Raw genomic sequence first — 20,276 nt, 5'->3', positions numbered from 1 at the left:
TTGTCCGTCTGTCCATTATAATTTGTAATCTGATTATCATAATCAGAATCAAATGGTGATTGAAAAAATTATCTTCTGAAAACACAACATTAGAACTACTTTGAATAAACGATTTTGGTACAAAAATTAATTAATTTTTTAAGGCGAATTAAAAATTACAACAATTTGTTTTGACATTCAATGTTACAATCAACTGGGTCGATGCGACTACCTAAATACATCTACATTGGAATTTATTTTTCTTTTTATTTGAAATTGACATATAAATTCCACATTAAAAAGGGTTGTCATTATTAATTTCTCAAATGAGACTACATTCCATAATTCGCTACGAAATTGTAACAAATTTAATTTGAATTTTCAAATACGGCTTGGTACATCTATCCTACACTCCGCCAATGACTTTCATTCCAAATTTAAGAGCTCTAGCTCAACCGCTTCGCCAAATACAAACTGTACAATATTTAATACTTTTCGAGCCGTTCTAGTACGAATTTGAAAAAAAAACTAAGCATTATCTGACACCTTTGGACTAGGAGTGAACCGTTAATGAATCTTTACTCTTTTATTAAGGGGACCCCCCATTCTCGGGGTCAAAAAATTTGTTGATATAATTCGAATCTACACTGATTAAAGAATGTCTCTACAAAACTTCAAGTGAAAATCTCAAGAACTCTTGAAGATATAGCCGATTTATTGTGTCAGCATCAAGTGACGGCTGAAGGGCTTCTAAAACTTTAAACGCGTTTTTCTCTAAACATTTTTTTGCGAATGGCGGGCACGATAACTCAAAAACTAATAATCCAATCGGTTCCAAATTTTGCAACGTTTCTCTGGGAGTGTATAGCTCTCGTATGAACTAGGATAAAGCCAATCGGTGAAGATCTTCCTTATTTTTTAACTTGGTTTTTGGTAAAAAAGGTCCACCATTTGTTAATTTTAGAGCGTTGGAATTTTCGGATTCCGATGTTCCAGTGAGGAGTTATCATGCCCGCCATCAAAAATAAGGACTTTTCTTTAATTACAAAAAACAACAACAATACAATAACAAAAATTTTTTGTAAATAATTTTTCTTCTCTTTTAAATCTTCAATTATATATGTACAAAGTTACAAACCTTAACAAGCGTTGGTATGGATTTACCAGCCCATTGAAAATCTTGAAAAATTAAAATCGTGAAAGGGGGGGGGGGGTTCCCTTAAGTCAGTCAATCACTTTACTCTTTTATTAATATATATTTATTTAATGTTTAATTTTCTTGCTATTATCAAGAATAAATGAAATGATTAAAAAAAAGATTAAGAAAACAAATTAAGAAATTTTCAAAAGTATGTGATGACAAAAATAATATTTAATAATAATTAATTTTTAAGTGAGTTATTATTACTCTTTTATAATAATTAATATAACATTTTCAAATAATACTGAAAAAATAAGAAATACAAATCTATATTTTACAATTAGTGCAAATTAGATTTATTAATAGTCGATTCTTTAAATTATTTAAACAATTTGGTTAAAAAAGAAAACTAGAAACCCACACATAGCTAATCAACATTATGCTATTGTTTAATTTCTTTCTTAAATTTTGTTAAATTAAAATTATATAAATTAAATTTCAATTTTATACATTAAACATTATTGGTCTGTTCCCGTACTGCAGGAATCTACTAGTTTTTACTATTTTTGTCGATATCATAAAGGAAAATTTGTTATCGTAGTAAAACGTAGTAGATTCTTGCAGTACGGGAACAGGCCATATATGAATTCTATCGAATATTTCAAAGTGTTGCAAACGAGTAACAATTTCGTTTCTTTCAAAAATTAACAAATTTTAAACAAATATCCGTTATACAAAAACACCGTAATCGATAACAAAATCGATTCCAATTAATTCGAATTGATTCACCGCTAAAAACAAACAAGTTGTTTTCAACATTTTATTGATTCTGGCCAGCATGGCATCTCTCTCCACCAAACAACTGATAAACACATCCATGAGATTGAGATGTGTGTAACCCACCAATCAACCAACCAACAGCAACAACCTATCAACAGTTGTTTTAGAACTAGCCATTCAAATAGATAGTTTCTCTAAGCTTGTATACGAAAACAAAAAACTCCATAAAATACGAATACACACAACAACAACATGGTGTTAGATTTGGCTAAGAAAACCTTTTTCCTTGTAACTGGTGCTTCCCGTGGCATTGGCAAATGTATGGCCATTGAGGTGGCCAAAAAACTCCAAGCTGGCTCCGTAATTGTTTTAATGGCACGCAATCAAGTGGCTTTGGAAAAAACCAAAACAGAAATTGAATCTGTGCGGCATGACGTCACAGTGCTAGTATATTCCGTGGATTTGGGTAAAGCCAAGGTCGAGCATTTCCAAGAACTGTTAAGTGATTCCCTAAAGAAATCCAACACCAGTAGCTGTGATTTTGAAAAAGCTTTTATTATACACAATGCCGGTACTGTGGGGGATGTTTCGAAAGCTGCCAAAGATGTCACCGATACCGATGTTTGGTCGGATTACTATCACACAAATGTATTTTCCACAATTGCCCTGAATGGGGAGTTTTTTAAAGTATTCGCCCAAATACCGAAATTAGTCATCAACATAACATCGTTGTGTGGCATTGAACCCTTCGCCTCGATGAGTTACTATTGTTCGGGCAAGGCGGCAAGGGAAATGTATTTCAAGGTATTGGCGGTGGAAGAACAAAACACCGATACATTGGTACTCAACTATGCTCCTGGACCTATTGATACGGATATGACCATTGTCATTCAAAAGGAAACAATTAATAAGGATCTGCAGGAGGCATTTAAAAGTCAACGTGACAGTAAAACGATGCTAACCACCGAACAGACCACAAAGAAATTCATTCACATATTGGAAGAAGTTGAATTCAAATCTGGTGCACATATTGACTATTTTGATTAGTGGCGAATGGTGGTGGAGTGAAGTGAAAGTCGTTCACAAAACGGCATTTGACCGAATAAAGTTATAAACATTGTATATATGTATGAATGTATGTTTATCTGTAGTACAACTTGTATGTAACTTGTGTGCTCAAATTGTTTAATAATACAAAGAAAAAATTGGTAATAAACAAAACAGGAAAAACAAGTAGCAAGTTTGGTTATTTATTCGCATGTCAAATTAAAAGTAATAATGCATAGTAAATATTTGGAAAATAAAAATAATAAAAACTGAATTTAAAATTAATCAGTTACAATATTATGGCTATATTTTTTACATTACCATAAGATAGAGGTTCAACTTGCAATTCCGTCTGAATATGAACCTCTGAATAATTCCATAATATATGTATTCGGGAATGTTATATAGTCATTATTATTGAAGTGCCGTACAGTGGTAGACTGTCAAATATAGAATATTAAAATATATTTTTTGGAATACAATTTGGAGTTAATTTACAAATGTACGCCCGGCTGTTTTTATACCCTCCCCCATATTATGGAGGTTACATTAATTTTGTCATTCCGTGTGTAACTCATCGAAATATTCATTTCCGACCCTATAAAGTATATATTCTTGATCAGGGTAAAATTCTAAGACTATATAGCTATATCGGTCTACGTTTAGACATAGCCCCCAAATAAGGATACCACCCAATTTTCGGTATTTTGGGATTCTTGAACGCGTTTTTCAACCGAATTCGCTGAAATTTGGTACATTGGGTTCTTTTTGGGTACCAAATGTCTTCACTAAAAATTATAAATATCGGTCCACTTTTTTTGGTAGCCCCCTTATAACGGTACGCCCCAATTTACGGTATTTTGGGGGTTTTAAGCGCGTTTTTAAACCGAATTCGCAGAAATTTAGTACAATGGGTACCAAATTTCTCCACTAAAAATTATAAATATAGCTAAATTTTTTCGGGTAGTCCCATATAAGACAATTTTTGGTATGTTCCCTATATTTTTATTTCAAGTATCTTTCGGTATACTTATGGTGGAGGGTATCCAAAGTTCGGCCCGGACGAACTTAAACCTTTTTCACTTCTTTTTCATTTCAACTGATACAAATACATATAAGTTTAATCGGTACAAAAAGCATATTGGGCTATTTAAAAAAAGCGAATGAATATTGATAATTCCTGGTAGAAAGATGTGCCACCCAATCAAACCACATAATAGCAACATACAGCCAAATCGGTTTAAAATCGTACAAAAAATCCCCAAAACTCCAAAAAGGTGGGGTGGCGTTATATGGTGACTTTCGTAAAAAGTTGACTAATATACCAAATTACTCAACATACCAAAGTACGGCCAATTTGGTTGAAAAAAGTGTCAAAAATACCCAATAAGGGGGCAATACCAAAATGTGGAGCAATATATCCCATTTTCAATACCAATCATACCTATGAATAGTTGCAATGTTTGTATGTGCAAAATTTCAAAGACTTGCGGCAGGTCAAGGACCACCATAAGGTAAAGGGCATACTAAATCCAGTAATTTTTTCCTTTACGGTTTTTGATATACTCTCCCATACCATAAGCTCGATGTTGTTGTATAGAGATTTCAAAGGAATACTAATATGTTTACCAAACCTAGTTTAGGACCCTCCCTCACAGAGGTTCGAACTTGCAATTTTTTTTATGAAACGAAAATTTTTACAAAACATGCATTATATGTAAATATGAGGTCTGTAGATTGTAAATCTGCCTGCCAAAATTTCTTAATATCGGTCCACATTTTCTTATCGTTTCGAGTGTTGGCCCAAGAAAAACTTATTTTTAAAAAATTCCCGATGGCGTTGGTTCTAGAATAACTATTTTTTTTAAGAATCCACACTTATTTACACACGAAAACTAATTTTTAAGAATCCACGCTTATTTACCCTTGAAAACTAATTTTTTAAGAATCCACGCTTATTTACCCTTGAAAACTATATTTTAAAAATCGACGACTGACTTACTCCCCGAAAAACTTATTTTCAAAAATCCACGCCTGTCTTATTCCCTGAGAAACTTATTTTTTTTATGAGACTTATTTTTAAAAATCGACGACTGACTTACTCCCTGAAGAACTTATTTTTAAAAATCCACGCCTGTCTTATTCCCTGAGAAACTTATTTGTTTATGAGACTTATTTTTAAAAATCGAAGACTGACTTACTACCTGAAGAACTCATTTTTTAAAAATCCACGCCTGTCTTATACCCTGAGAAACTTATTTTTTATGAGACTTATTTTAAAAAATCGACAACTAACTTACTCCCTGAAGAACTTATTTTTAAAAATCCACGCCTGTCTTATTCCCTGAGAAACTTATTTTTTTATGAGACCTATTTTTAAAAATCAACGACTGACTTACTCCCTGAAAAGCTTATTTTTAAAAATCCACGCCTGTCTAAGTCCCTGAAAAACTTATTTTTAAAAATCCACGCCTATCTAAGTCCCTGAAAAGCTTATTTTTAAAAATCCACGCCTGTCTAAGTCCCTGAAAAACTTATTTTTAAAAATCCACGCCTATCTAAGTCCCTGAAAAACTTATTTTTAAAAATCCACGCCTGTCTAAGTCCCTGAAAAACTTATTCTTAAAAATCCACGCCTGTCTAAGTCCCTGAAAAAACTTATTTTTAAAACCCCACACCTGTCTAAGTCCCTGAAAAACTTATTTTTAAAAATCCACGCCTGTCTAAGTCCCTGAAAAACTTATTTTTAAAAATCCACGCCTATCTAAGTCCCTGAAAAACTTATTTTTAAAAATCCACGATTGTCTAAGTCCCTGAAAAACTTATTTTTAATAATCTTCGCTTGTCCTAGTCCATGAAACCCATATGTTTAAAAATCAACTCCTGTCTTAAGCCTTGAAAAACTTATTTTTAAAAATCCACATCTGTGTTGAAAAACTTATTTTTAGTGGAACCCTCAATTTTCTTTACTTTTATGATTCGAAGTGACTGCAATATGGGATTCCGGAACCTTCACACATAGTATATTCAATATAAGTCAATATTCAAGTTTTATCTGTAGTTGAGATTTCTCCTGTCCGCAATTTGTCACAACATAGCCCCCATACAAAATTTTCGTTATGTTCCCCTCGCCGTCGATCTTGTATGTTCGGTCCCGATCGATCTTAACGTTTATTCTTATTCATATTCAATTCATATGCCAAATGACAAACCAACTGCGATTTTATAAAAGGTGATACTTAAATATAACGGTCCATGATTGTGTTATCGATAAGTGGCAAGTAATTATATCGATATGGCAGCATTGCTTTCTTTTTCTTTTTTCTTGCAATTTGCCGGTACGAGCACTTGTTGGATTAAAACATTAATTTTATAAAGTTGTGCTCTCATTTATATAAGTGAATTTCGAAATCTAGTGAAATTGAAAATATATAATATTAAAAATAAGTGCATTAACAATTTAATTAGTACGTGAATTTCCATTTCAAACAAGGTAAGTAAAAAGCTTTCTCTCTATTCTGTAAATTGAGTTGATATTACATCGCGCTTGGCAACTCTCCAAGAATGACCCTCAAAACAAAACAAAAAGGGGTTGGAGTTTGCAAGTGGTTTAATTGGTGGTGGTAGTCGGAATCAAACAGGTTGTCACAGAAAACCGAAAGTTAAAGAATTCCATTATGGTCTTGGATCTAAATACGAAAACCTATTTCCTTGTAACTGGTGCCTCCCGCGGCATTGGCAAATGCATGGCCATTGAAGTGGCTTGCAAATTGAAAGCTGGTTCGGTGATTGTTTTGGTGGCACGCAATAAAGAGGCATTGGAAAATACACAAACAGCTATACTGGCCAAACGTTCTGACGTCACAGTCCGCATCGTTTCTATTGACCTTTCCAGTGCTAAAGCTGAAAACTTTCAAAAATTGTTCAGTGATTCATTGGCACAAAGTGCAACCAAGGCCAGCGATTTTAAAAGGGCATTTATTATACACAATGCCGGTACAGTGGGTGATGTTTCCAAAAAGGCCAAAGATATAGCGGATACTGAAGCATGGACTCAATATTATCACATGAATCTGTTCTCTACGATCTCCTTAAATGTGGAATTCTTTAAAGTGTTTGCCGAAGTACCAAAATTGGTGGTCAATTTAAGTTCCAAATGTGCTGTCGAACCATTTGATTCAATGAGTTTCTATTGTTCCGGCAAGGCTGCAAGAGAAATGTATTTTAATGTTTTGGCTGTGGAGGAAAAAGATACAAATACATTGGTCTTGAATTACGCTCCCGGTGCTATTGACACCGATATGACGGTGTATGTCCAAAAGGAAACGGTAAACAAAGATTTACATGAGGCATTTAAGAGTCAGCGGGACAACAAGACGATGCTTACTGTGGATCAGACAACCGCCAAGTTTATTAAGATTTTGGAAGAAGTTGAATTTAAAAGTGGTGCTCACATCGATTATTGGGATTAGGAATGAACAACAAATGGAATTTGTTCATCACATTGTTTTTTAATGGTTGTACTTAGTATATTACTTATTGGTGCTTCATTTTTCCAGTTATATACATGTCTTATATATAATACTACATACATACGTATGCTCAATATTGTGCTCAAATTTTGAATTTAATTAATAAATGTATTGGACTCCATCCATAACCGAATAATTTTATAATACCCTGTAGAAGGCCAGAACGTCTGCCATAGAAGTCCAGTAAGTCTTATAGACAAGAAAGTATTTTCATAGAAGACCTGAATATCTCCTAGAAGAAGAACAACAGATCTTCGAATCGAAGACCACAAGTTTTTTTCCTTGAAGACCAGTATAAAATGTTCTTATCCTAGAAGACCAGAATGTTTTCTCATAATAGACTTGAAGTTCTACGTCTTACAAAAGATCAGAGGATTGTCAGTGATTACCAAAAACCAGATTTTTTTATAAATACCCAGAAGGTCTCTTCATACATGACCAGGTCTTCGTATAGATGACCAGAAGGTCTTCATATAACAGACAAGAATATATTCACATAGTCTTCTCCTTTAGAGCAAGAAAACCAGAAAATATTTTAGATATTCAGGAGGTTTTCTCCTGGACAACCTGAACGTCTTCTCCTGTAAAACTAAAAATATTTCTCCTAAAGAATATCAGAAGGTCTTCAGAAATAAGACCAAAGGACCTCAAGGTCTTCATATAGAAAACCAAGAAGTTTTCTCAAGACCAGAATGTGTTCTCCTAGAAAACCTGGGAGTCTTCTCCTCTAAGAGCAGAATGGTTTCTCCCACAATACCAGAAAATTTTGTAGAAGGCCCTAATCAAGAACAGGAAACAGAATGCCTGCATAAAGTAGACCAAAAAGTCTTTGTAAAGAAACCCAGAATGTATTCACATAGAAGCCCAGAAATTATTCTTATGGAAACCAGAATGCCTTCCTATGAAAGACCCAAAGGCCTTTATATAGAAACCTGTAGTTTTTCTCATAGAAATTAATTCTCCTAGAATGGCTTGAACGTTTTCACAGAAATTTATAGAAGGTCCTTTCGAAAAATGTACAGAAGGTCTTCTTATAGATGGCCAGAAGATGTTCTATTAGAAGTTCGGAAGGTCTTCTGAAAGACGACCAGAAAGTCTTGCAGAACATCGAAAGGTCTTCTTGCATAATTTCGGCTTATCTTCGTATAGAAGATTGGAAAGTTTTCGTATAAAATATCGGAAGGTGTTCCCTTATAGAGTATCAGATCTTATAATGAAAACTTTCGAAAACTATCCTTTCAGTCTCCTCTTCTCCATCAGATACATCGAAGTCAAGGAGTATTCATTTCAAAAATATAGTTTTATTTATTAGCTAATAAGAATAATAATCCACAGCATACCAAAACACTGGGTAAAAAAATTTCAACGGTTCAATGCTATAAAACTCGCCATCTATCAATTTCCATAGTAGTGCTACATTAAACTCTATTTCGGACTAAAAGAAATCTGCCGCTCGAGCACGTTTAGTTGTAGGAATATTCAGCAAATCATCCGTTAGAGTTCCACCGGTGGCACTTAATGTTGATTCTATATTTGCTACTGAAACCTTGGGTAAAGGTTTTGGTGAGGCTTTTACCGCAGAGGACTTCTTAACACCAACATCTGGTGTACTCTTGGTGGCATTTGGTTTTGGTGTCACCTTTAGTTTGGGTGTTCTCAACGGAGATGGTGTCAGCATACTGGGCGTAGAGCGTATACCCAATTTCATGGTGGCTAAATTTCGGGCAGCTGGTGACATTGATGCTAAACGATCCATATTCGAACGTATAAAGGGTGAAGAGATATTTGTGTGTGCCGTTTCTTTTGCTCGGCGTTTTTGGGCACGCATTTTCTCTCCAACCTTTTCGGCTAGGGCTAAAGCTATTGTTTCACGGCGGGAATTTTCATTGATTTTAAAGGATGGGCCAGTATTGGGACGCACTGGAGTATCTGAGCCATCCAAACGAAAGGGTGTGCCCTCAATTTCACCCCATGTCATTAAAGGGGAAAATGCTTCGCCAGGTCTGGGGGAGGGAGTTTTGAGTAAATCAAAACGATTAATTTGTGGTGCCATGGGGTTACTTGTTTCACCCACAATTGATAGCTCAGAGTTGGAATCTGTTGTGGATCCCGTTTTTGGTTTCGCCTTATCATCCTCCTTAAATGGGGTGGTGTGTAACCGAGTGGCACTGTGTTGTATTACCTGACGACGATTTGCCATTTCTATTTTCTCTTTTTCTGTCAGTTCTACACCTTCAGGTGTATACATGATGGAATTTTTATTGGTATAATTCCACGTCTCTATGCTTCTCATGGGATCGGGTTCTTCAAATTGTTTTTCTATTGAGGGTAGTGTTAGGGCTCTTGCGAGTTTTTCTGCTGATAATTTTTCTTCATTATAAAGGACCGAAAATTTTTGCCTTAGCTTGGCATCAGCTGTATCGACAATTTGTTGGAAACTATCGTTGTCCTCACTGGTATAGGCTTGGAGAAATGAGTCCAACGAATGTTTATCAGCCACTGAGGTGGATTTTTGTGAAGATTCTGAGGTCATCGAACTGGCACCAGGTGTATCTGCTGCACTGTTACTTCGTGGTGTTCTCTCCCCAAAACTGGCAGGTGTTTCAAAGGTGGCAGGGGTCATTGCTGAAAACGAGAAGCTTTGGAATTACTTTTTGGGAAACATTATCTCATATACTTACATCTACTCCTCTCGCTGTGCTGTCTCCCACTGTATTTGGCCCTAATGGATTCCATGCGGGCATAGTCTTTCTGTTCCATTGCATCGAGGTATTCATTTTGTGCCTTCAGTTTCTCCAAATCGGGAAAGAAGTCGCGTTGTATAATTTTCGATATTTCTTCGATGTACTTCTCCTCGGTAAGAATCTTGGGTTTGGGTTTCTTTCGTATCACACCAATTTCGGAAGGTCTTTTGAAAGGCTCCAAAGCCTGTGGTTTCTTATTGAAATTGATCAGAGCCTGACTACCGGGAGTCGATTGTGGCGTTTCACTGGGGTTGGACATATTTTGTACTTCTTGTTGGCGGTGGCTATTTTGGAACTATTTTTTATCTCTTCATTGGACTTCCTAAACGTTTGTTGAAATAGTTCAAATGGGCTACTTCGTGAAATGAATGTTCGGAACTATTATCGAATGATATGAAAGGGGTGTTAAAAGAGAATGGCCGATAATGAACGTGGGCAACACAAATTGGATGATGTGTTTACGAATGAGTGTAATGCATAAGTGTGAAATTGAAATGCTTGTTTAGAAAGAGGCTTGGCGAAATGTGGAAATCAGCTGATAAAATACAGGGAACACGGAAGACGAATCCAAACATTACATTTTCGAATAAAAATTGAATTGAAAGAAAAAAATTATTAAGTTTGAAGTAAAAAAAGGGAGTAGAAATAGTAATCTTCTGTGGACTAGTGATTTAATTCTTTCACTAATCTTCTTTTAACATAGATGGAACAGTGCTGCCAAGTCTATGTGGACACTGTGTGACACAGTAAACATAGGGTGATTCAAATATGTTTCAATAAATTCTACCATAAAGTGGAGTGTGTATTAAACCACTCATTATGTTTGCAGGACATCGAAATATTCAGCGGATATACCATATATTTATATATTCATAGGGTAGAAAATCTTCATACCAAATGGTCTAATTTTTAGGGATGTTATCCATAAAACGTGACCTTATTATTCGGTATTTTAAAGACTTTGGACACTTTTTGATATTTTGGATTTACACGAAGTTTTGAATTGTTAGAGTTTAAAAAAGTAAAGCCCAATGACGACCATAAACACGGACAAAATATCACGTAGAGGATGGAGAGGCTTCTCAACAAAAAATCGAACTTCATATGCGACAATTTGCAATAACACCACGTTGTTTATGTTCAGTGGACTAAGATCTTGTCTTAACTGAAACTGATAAGCCTTGAGATACAAGTCTTTATTAAAAAAATCTTCCACAGCACCCATATAAATGTCCCAATCAATTTCGATATGTCGAAGGACCGGAGATCCTAATTTGGTATTTTGTTTTCTCAGAGGATATAAAACTTTGCTACTTTTACAGACAGTTAGAAACTAACCTCACATGCGGATGATTGTTCTATTACATCTTCTGGTGTTGTTGAAATCGTAAATAGAATAAACACATACCTAGCCTCGGTTTCATATTCAGGCAGGGAAGAATTCGCCAACAAATTACTAGACAATTACAAGTAATCAGAGAAAGTTTTATTCCAGCGCCCCAAAACCTTAAAGTTCTCCCCATCATTCTCCAAGCTTACTGCAGTCCGCTAAAAAACCAATAATGAGATAAAATGCTCAAAGATATCTAAGGCACTATGTGGGGTAAAGACAAAGTGGTGCTTCCGACCACCTGGCTCCAACGTCAAAAATACGTGTTGGTCAACCGACAGTTCCTGTTGAGATAAATTCTGCATATGTATACCAATTATATTGTCGTTCAAGATTCCTTCCCTTGACACATTCTGAAGACCATCAAGTGATATAGCAACGACAATCAATAAGTCACAACATATGACACTATATACTATATCATCCGAACTCATAACCTCTGAAAGTCATACTTCTCAAAAGGATTATTGCATTAGGGTCCAGCCCAGTCTCTCCGATACTTGAATTGCTGAAGTAATTTACCTGAAAATTTGACAAAAAAAGCTTCACTTCGGAAAATTTTCCTCGAAGTGGTCAACTTACTGAAGTCCGAAAAAGATTTCTTTATCCACTATTGTCCTACTAAGCGAATATCCTTGACATTGGCCTCTTGTTTAAATTTCATGTCTCTTAACTTCAGGGAAAGTATTTTGCTTTTGTCATTAAAAGATTTTTTAAAAGCCTACCACCACGAATTGACATTGCGGGTTGATGGAGTGTAATATATACCTCTAGCTGGAAATATTATTTTTTTATCATAGCCCTCATATAAAGGTCCTCCTACCAAATTTAAGGTATTTTCATTGTCCGACGAAATCGTTAATTTGCGATGGCGTTCTCGAAATGGACGGCAAAATAATAAATGTGCTAGGCAATATGTCCGATCAGAATAGAACATCAAATAAAACGTATTCGAATAGAACTTCAAAGCATATCTCCTGATGACAACCATAATGCGTGCTTACTTTATTCCTTGCCACAAAAATCCCTAGGAATTACACAAGTTGTCACGTCATTCCGGTTTGGTTGACATCATTTTCAACACTTCGATTACAAATTGGCCAGCTGATATATTTATGCACCACGCAAAATGATAAAACAACAACAACAGCAGCAGCAAAATAATAAACAAATCGTATGGAATGTGGTTGATCTTTGGATTTAGCAATGGCATCTGTAGCTAGTAGTTGGTCTAACGTGCCGCATGCCTTCTGCCATAAATGTGTGCAACCTTGTCATCGAACACATTAATAAAGTCGAATGCAGTTTGTGTTGCACACCAAAAGTGTGCGGAGTGGAGAATATAACGTGTGTATACACTCGGTGTTATGGGATGGGGGAATTAGATTTTCTGAATATACTATGACACAAAATCGAGCTCATGGTCTGGCGATATTGTATTAAGAACCCTGAAGAACAAACTCTCCATAGGTCAAGTTTTTGAGTTATGACATAATATTTTTTTTATTTGTAAATCTATAGTTCACGAGATTTAAATGAGATTAAATGTCTTCAGTCAAATCGTATGAGTAATATTTTTGTAAAACCCGACTGTCATGAGTCCTTTTGGTCGTCCTTTTCGTCATAAGAGACCTTCCTGTATTTGTAAGCTATTTTTCAATCTCCCGAAACCCAGTGTCGGAGCTATCCTAAGAAATATTCTCCACATCTGTAAAATACTACATGAATTTATTTCCTATTCTCTGGGGTGTTGCTTTTGTCAGAGTATATTTTTTTTTGCTGAGTTAGCTGTTGTTGTTGTTCCCTCTGTCGATGATTGGTATTCCTTTGAATTACGATCACTGCACCACGACGACAACGACGACGTTGAGAGCTAAGAGAAAAATGAGCTTCGTATTCAAATTGTAATTATCCTCATAATTTCCAATGAATCAAAACTTCAAATTATCTGTGGATCTCTTCATCCATCGTTGAGTTTTTAATGAAACAAGGAATTGATGAAATGTGTGGCATCAGAAAACAATGCTACGAATATTAGGGTGGGCAAAATTTACAACAACAAACATTTGTTTAAAATGAGGTATTTAAATAATGTGTTAAATATGAAACCAGTAAATACGTCGAGTTCGGCCGGACTGAATTTTTTAAGCCATCCACCATGATATTTAAAATACCTGAAATCGTTCGGAACTTTTATATGGGGGCTATGTCATGCTAAGTTGTTGGTAGGAAGATTTGACATCCAATGAGTACCAAAAATATGAAATTAGAGGTAATTCAATTAAAAAATGTTTTTATCTGACTTACCCAATGAGAATTTAAAATACTAAATGATAGCCAAATGGGTTGGTGCCCAGTAGGAATTAAAAAAAGAAAATATGGAACTATATCCAATTTGTATAAAAATGTGTCCAAATTCTGAAAATTTGGAGGCGCTGTTATTTGAAAAGCACCACAAAAAGCGGACCCATATTTATTTTTAGTAGGGTGATTTGCTACCCCACCAATATACTAAAATACAGCCAAACGTTCGCAAAACGACGAATTAGGGGGGCCATCTGCCGAAAAGCCAAAAAGTACAGCCATTTGCCGAAAAATAATGGGGAAAAAATAATGTGGATTCATATATTCCATTTTCAATAGGTTCGTTCCCGTACTTTTTGATAGTAAAGCTAGTAAAAGAGCGAACTATCAAAAATTACTCTCACATACAAGAATTGCGCAAAAAGTAAAGGAACGGAAAATAGTTAAAACATGAAGAAACGTCCAAATCAAAAATTTCATCAGTTAAGGACAAAAAAAGACTACAGAAACCTAATGCACACAAAGAAACCAAAAATTAAACGGCGTCCATTGTGTGATTTTGATAATATTAATAGTTATTTTTTATTTGCATAATTTATAGGAAAACATTATCGAATATTTGGAAGTGGAGTTTCCGACGACTCCAAGCCCGGAAAGGCTTACATGGCTAGACGCTCCCATAATGGTTATGCTATTGAAATTGGTAGATATTTTGATTGCATTGTTTTAGCGCATTGGAACAACAAGATATGGATGAAGTCAAGTTTAGGGGCTCCACTCGGATCATTTTAAAATGTTTACCGTTAGTAGCCCTCCTTGGAGCTGATTACTGTGATATCCCGAGATATTGGCCTTGAAATTTCGGAACATATGCATGTTCCCAACCCAAGTGTTCATTCTATAGAATCTTCATCTGAATATTCTGCCAGCCATTCATCTTCACTATCCTCCAAAAGAGAATAAAAATCTGTTTGTCCATTTTTAAATTTCTTATTTGGTTTTATTTTCAAGCAAATGTGTGTGCGTGTGTCCCTTTTGTTGAAGCGCTAACTTTCATATGCTTTATTTCGGACTGTATATCTCTGGCAATCAAATTCACAATTTACTACATTTACTATTTCGTGCTAGGTCAAATTGGTCTTGCAGAAAATAGGAGAAGAGAACGCCATTTTGGTTTTAACTCTCTTAAATTTAACTTCAATTTTTCCTACTTTTCGATGTAAGGGAACGCTTTTCTAGCAAAAATTCCAAAACTAGTACAATATAGTACTATATAGCAGGTTTGGGAACACAGCTAATATTAAACATCCTGGGAGTAGTGACAATGTATTTAGAAATTTTGAAAGCTCAATCTTAAAACTTGCGATGATTTTATCTGGCAGATAGACGAGTATGGCTAAATCGTTATAAAACTTTATTCCGATCAAAAATATATTTACTTCGAGGTGCTACAAATGAAATGACAAATTTCCCCTTCCAACACCACTCTAATGTATCACTTTTTGTTTTATGTTGTTATGTCAAATGTTCGAGTGGATATTGTTCCTACTTCGTATTGTTCTATTTCTACTCCGTAATTAGCTGATGGTGTTAATTGAAGTGCAGGAGTTGATAGTTTTTAATGATTTCTGGCGTACGACAATTAACTATTTTGTTATTATAAATTTTAAGGGTCGTCTTCCAAAAAAGAAAAAAAATATTCTTTAAAAATCCACGCCTATAGCTCTGATGGTCTTGTAAAAAATATTCTTTAAAAATCTACGCCTATAGCTTTGATGGTGTTGTATAAAATATTCTTTAAAAATCTACGCCTATAGCTTTGATGGTGTTGTATAAAATATTCTTTAAAAACCTCGCATATGGCTCTGATGGTCTTGTAAAAAATATTCTTAAAAATCCACGCCTATAGCTCTGATGGTGTTGTAAAAAATATTCTTTAAAAATCCACGCCTATAGCTCTGATGGTGTTGTAAAAAATATTCTTTAAAAATCCACGCCTATAGCTCTGATGGTGTTGTAAAAAATATTCTTTAAAAATCCACGCCTATAGCTCTGATGGTGTTGTAAAAAATATTCTTTAAAAATCCACGCCTATAGCTCTGATGGTGTTGTAAAAAATATTCTTTAAAAATCCACGCCTATAGCTCTGATGGTGTTGTAAAAAATATTCTTTAAAAATCCACGCCTATAGCTCTGATGGTGTTGTAAAAAATATTCTTTAAAAATCCACGCCTATAGCTCTGATGGTGTTGTAAAAAATATTCTTTAAAAATCCACGCCTATAGCTCTGATGGTGTTGTAAAAAATAATAAATCCACGCCTTTCTGATGGTGTTGTAAAAAATATTCTTTAAAAATCCACGCCTATAGCTCTGATGGTGTTGTAAAAAATATTCAATATTATTTGAGAAATCCACGCCAATATATCCGATGGTCTTCTAAAAATATTCTTTAGAAATCAACGCCTATATATCCGATGGTCTTCTAAAAATATTATTTAGAAATCCACGCCAATATATCCGATGGTCTTCTAAAAATATTCTTTAGAAATCAACGCCTATATATCCGATGGTCTTGTAAAAAATATTCTTTAAAAATCCACGCCTTATGGTCTTGTAATAAATATTTTTTCCAAAAATATAGCTTAATGTTGTTCTTAAAAAAATATTCTTTCAAAATCCATGCATGTAGTTCTGATGTCCTGCAAAATATTCTTTAAATTTCACGTCTCTAGCTTGAAGTTGTTCTGAAAAAAATTTTATAAAAATCCACGCGCATAGCTCTAAAGGCCTTCCTAAAAATAGTCTTTAGAAAACCACGACTATAGCCTCAAATTTTTAATCGACGATTATCGATATCGAAGCCCCATTGAAAAATGTTAATATAAACGTCATCCATGTCCTTCTTATCAATTGCATATTATTACCCTGAATTTTTATCAATATTATGTCAGTCGCCATATCAGAATTCTTTGAACTAAAACAAATATTGCCGATCGATCACGAATATTAGTATTCTCAAATTTCTCCACTCTTGACTAACAAAAAACAAAAATTATGAAAACAAATTCCCAAAAATATGCCAAAGGATACATTGGTGGCCCACTGAATGGATGGATGGATATCTGTTGAAGTGGTTACACAAAATTTATTATCCTCGACTGTAACAACAAACATCGACAAGTTATGTTTTGTCGATGATTCCTTCGAAGATAAATCGATGGAAAATATGAATGAATATTTTTTGTTGGGTGGCATCGAGCGATTTGTTTACAAAACATAAATCAGGCATCGTCGGTCCTTGTAAATGAAATCAAAGTTATTCTCATTTGTATGTGTACACCCTCGTCCTTGCGCGATATGAGCTAGGGGCGGGCGGTGAAGAGGATTCTGCGACAATTGGAATTGTGTCGAGTGGATGGATGTTCCCCGTTGTGTTGACGGTTAAACATTTTGAAATGTCGCAGTGCCACTGTCAAAAGGATATCACTTGTGTGTGCGCCTCTCTCGCTCACACACACTCCCACCTTACATACTCACATTCCCTTGAAGGTGAATAAATATTGTAATGCGGTAGGTAGTTTTCACGCTTAAATGTTCTCCACCGCCTTCGAGTGTTTGGTTATGGGCATGGAATGTCACTTTGTCATTTTTGTTTTTACAAATCTAAACAAACGAGCCGAAAGTGTCATATTTCGGAGGCAATTCATTCACTTTTTTTCGAATATCCTCTGACGTTTAGGTTTTAGACTAAACATTGGTTTTCTGATGTCTAGGCTAAATGTAACCACTTGAGATCGATTTTTTGTGATTTTTGTCAGGGATAAAGTGTAGAATATCTAGGGATGGGTCTGATATCTAACACGAATGCATGTTTGACTTATCGATTATGATCATGGCGATGTGTGAGTGAGAGTGTAATCACTTTCACAGAGTTTTATATGCGTGGGTTTTTAAAGAATATTTTCTCGAACTTCATCACAGCTATAGGCGTGGATTTTTAAGGAATATTTTCTCGAACTTCATCAGAGTTATAAGCGTGGTTTTAGAACAAATCATATTTGTCTTACTCTGAGTTATAAGCGACAAATTTTATAACATAGTTTGTCATGGCTCTGAAGAGCTATAAGCGTAGTTTTTTAAACAAAATATTACCCATTCACGTTTCATGCACGCGATTTTTGTTCACATACCAAAGTTTTGCGTTTTCAATCTCCTTATGTACATACATATGTATTCCCTACAGCATCTGGTATTACGTACAGTGTTACCATGTTTATTACACATTCTATTTTATGGGTTCTCTGCATTGCACCACCACCATTCCACTCCAAGTGGTTTCCCTTAAATGATCTTTGATGTTAGGAAGTCAAGCATACACCCATCCACTGCATTTTGTTTATAATTTTGGTTTAGTATAAATCCACAAATGTGCGTTTAAATTTCATAGAGCCAGTCAGGAGGACAGACAAACACGAGTCAGACATAACCCATCCCTAAAAAACCAAACATGTAAACATCTCAAGTGGTTTACGTATTTTATTGGTTTTCCCTTTCAGGCGCTGTGCTTTTTTTTCAACTCAGTCATGCGTTCAGCGAACGATTTTCTATGCTCCGCCTCCTGTTACAAATATAAAAAATGCTGACATTGTATTGAAAGTAAAACAAATTCCTTTGATGGGGGGTTAATCGTGTTATTTGGGGGAATGTGGCACGCGATACCTAATTTTGTTACAAAAAGATGGGGAATGTGCTGTTGTTACTTTGTGAAATGTAAAACAGGTCGATTCTGTTTTAAATCTGTCAATACCTTGGTAAAATAATGGGATGTTCCAATTTTAAGATCTTTTAAAAAAATAAAAATAATCATGATTCTGAATGCACACTTTTGGTCTGAAGGTCCATGAAAAAATATTCTTTAAAAAATCCACGATTATTGGTCTGAAGGTCCATGAAAAAATATTCTTTAAAAAATCCACGCTTATTGGTCTGAAGGTCCATGAAAAAATATTCTTTAAAAAATCCACGCTTACTGGTCTGAAGGTCCATGAAAAAATATTCTTTAAAAAATCCACGCTTATTGGTCTGAAGGTCCATGAAAAAATATTCTTTAAAAAATCCACGCTTATTGGTCTGAAGGTCCATGAAAAAATATTCTTTAAAAAATCCACACTTATTGGTCTGAAGGTCCATGAAAAAATATTCTTTAAAAAATCCACGCTAATTGGTCTGAAGGTCCATGAAAAAATATTCTTTAAAAAATCCACGCTTATTGGTCTGAAGGTCCATGAAAAAATATTCTTTAAAAAATCCACGCTTATTGGTCTGAAGGTCCATGAAAAAATATTCTTTAAAAAATCCACGCTTATTGGTCTGAAGGTCCATGAAAAAATATTCTTTAAAAAATCCACGCTTATTGGTCTGAAGGTCCATGAAAAAATATTATTTTAAAAATCCACGCTTATTGGTCTGAAGGTCCATGAAAAAATATTCTTTAAAAAACCCACGCTTATTGGTCTGAAGGTCCATGAAAAAATATTCTTTAAAAAATCCACGCTTATTGGTCTGAAGGTCCATGAAAAAATTTTCTTTAAAAAATCCACGCTTATTGGTCTGAAGGTCCATGAAAAAATATTCTTTAAAAAATCCACGCTTATTGGTCTGAAGGTCCATGAAAAAATATTCTTTAAAAAATCCCACGCTTATTGGTCTGAAGGTCCATGAAAAAATATTCTTTAAAAATCCATGCTTATCACCCTGATAGTCCTTGAAAAATATTCTTTAAAAAATTTAAGCTTATTGCTCTGAAGGCCCATGAAAAAATATTCTTATTGACTTGAAAAAAGTATTGCAAAAATCCAAGTAGAATTAAATTTTAAAAAATATATTTATTTTTAAGGTTATGTATAAAATAGAATATCGGAATATATAATTAATTTTTCATCGATTCTTCAGTCTCTTTTTCTAATCACTGGTTTGACATATCAGGGCAGCACTACGTTTTACCCAATGTGATGGCTTGATTTTCGTATTCAAAAATACTGGTATAACATAATTCGTTGAATGACCGGTCGTCGATAGAGTTCCTTTACGTTCGGCAGTCTTATAGAGGGGACTTTTATAACGATTCCCCTCCTTGAGGTCATAAATTGTGGTGGGGATGAGATAAATCGCCGGCATGGGATAGATTAAAACCTTTGGTAGCTGTTCATCTAAAATACGTTCTTGCCAATTCCAACGGGCACCTTCCAGAAACAGACCATTTATGTAGACACCATCATCTGGGGGTTGATCCCGATGATCAACATCCAAAACCTGATGATCAAAAGTCAGTGTGTCAATGGGTATTTTATATTTGCGG

The 20,276-nt window shown here is 34.8% G+C and overlaps 4 protein-coding genes across 4 annotated transcripts; 2 read left to right on the top strand and 2 right to left on the bottom strand.

The window, feature by feature from the left end:
- Positions 1 to 2,140: 2,140 nt before the first annotated feature.
- Positions 2,141 to 2,947, top strand: LOC133328668 (sepiapterin reductase-like). Its single transcript, XM_061537211.1, has one exon. It carries the CDS (start codon positions 2,153 to 2,155, stop codon positions 2,945 to 2,947), a length of 795 nt encoding a protein of 264 aa, XP_061393195.1. The 5' UTR covers positions 2,141 to 2,152.
- A 3,677-nt stretch (positions 2,948 to 6,624) lies between these two features.
- LOC133328669 (sepiapterin reductase-like) lies at positions 6,625 to 7,419 on the top strand. The gene has a single exon (XM_061537212.1). The coding sequence runs from the start codon at positions 6,625 to 6,627 to the stop codon at positions 7,417 to 7,419; it is 795 nt and encodes a 264-aa protein (XP_061393196.1).
- Positions 7,420 to 8,914: 1,495 nt separating this feature from the next.
- LOC133328651 (splicing factor ESS-2 homolog) lies at positions 8,915 to 10,482 on the bottom strand. Its single transcript, XM_061537194.1, has 2 exons — positions 10,161 to 10,482; positions 8,915 to 10,104 (listed from the first exon to the last, which is right to left on the bottom strand). The coding sequence occupies exons 1-2, from the start codon at positions 10,480 to 10,482 to the stop codon at positions 8,915 to 8,917; spliced, it is 1,512 nt and encodes a 503-aa protein (XP_061393178.1).
- Positions 10,483 to 19,869: 9,387 nt separating this feature from the next.
- Positions 19,870 to 20,272, bottom strand: LOC133328677 (dynein axonemal heavy chain 12-like; the record flags this gene model as incomplete). The annotated part of the gene is made up of 1 exon (XM_061537219.1): positions 19,870 to 20,272. A coding segment is annotated over one exon (393 nt), but the record flags the coding sequence as incomplete, so codon positions are not given.
- Between the last annotated feature and the right edge of the window lie 4 nt (positions 20,273 to 20,276).

The sequence above is a fragment of the Musca vetustissima genome, unplaced genomic scaffold, assembly GCF_032173495.1.
Source record: "Musca vetustissima isolate MV318-11 ecotype Yass unplaced genomic scaffold, APGP_CSIRO_Mvet_v1 utg1843, whole genome shotgun sequence".
Lineage (NCBI taxonomy): Eukaryota > Metazoa > Arthropoda > Insecta > Diptera > Muscidae > Musca > Musca vetustissima.
The sequence above is the reverse complement of the archived record's forward strand: the minus strand, read 5'-3'. Positions and strand labels throughout refer to the sequence as shown.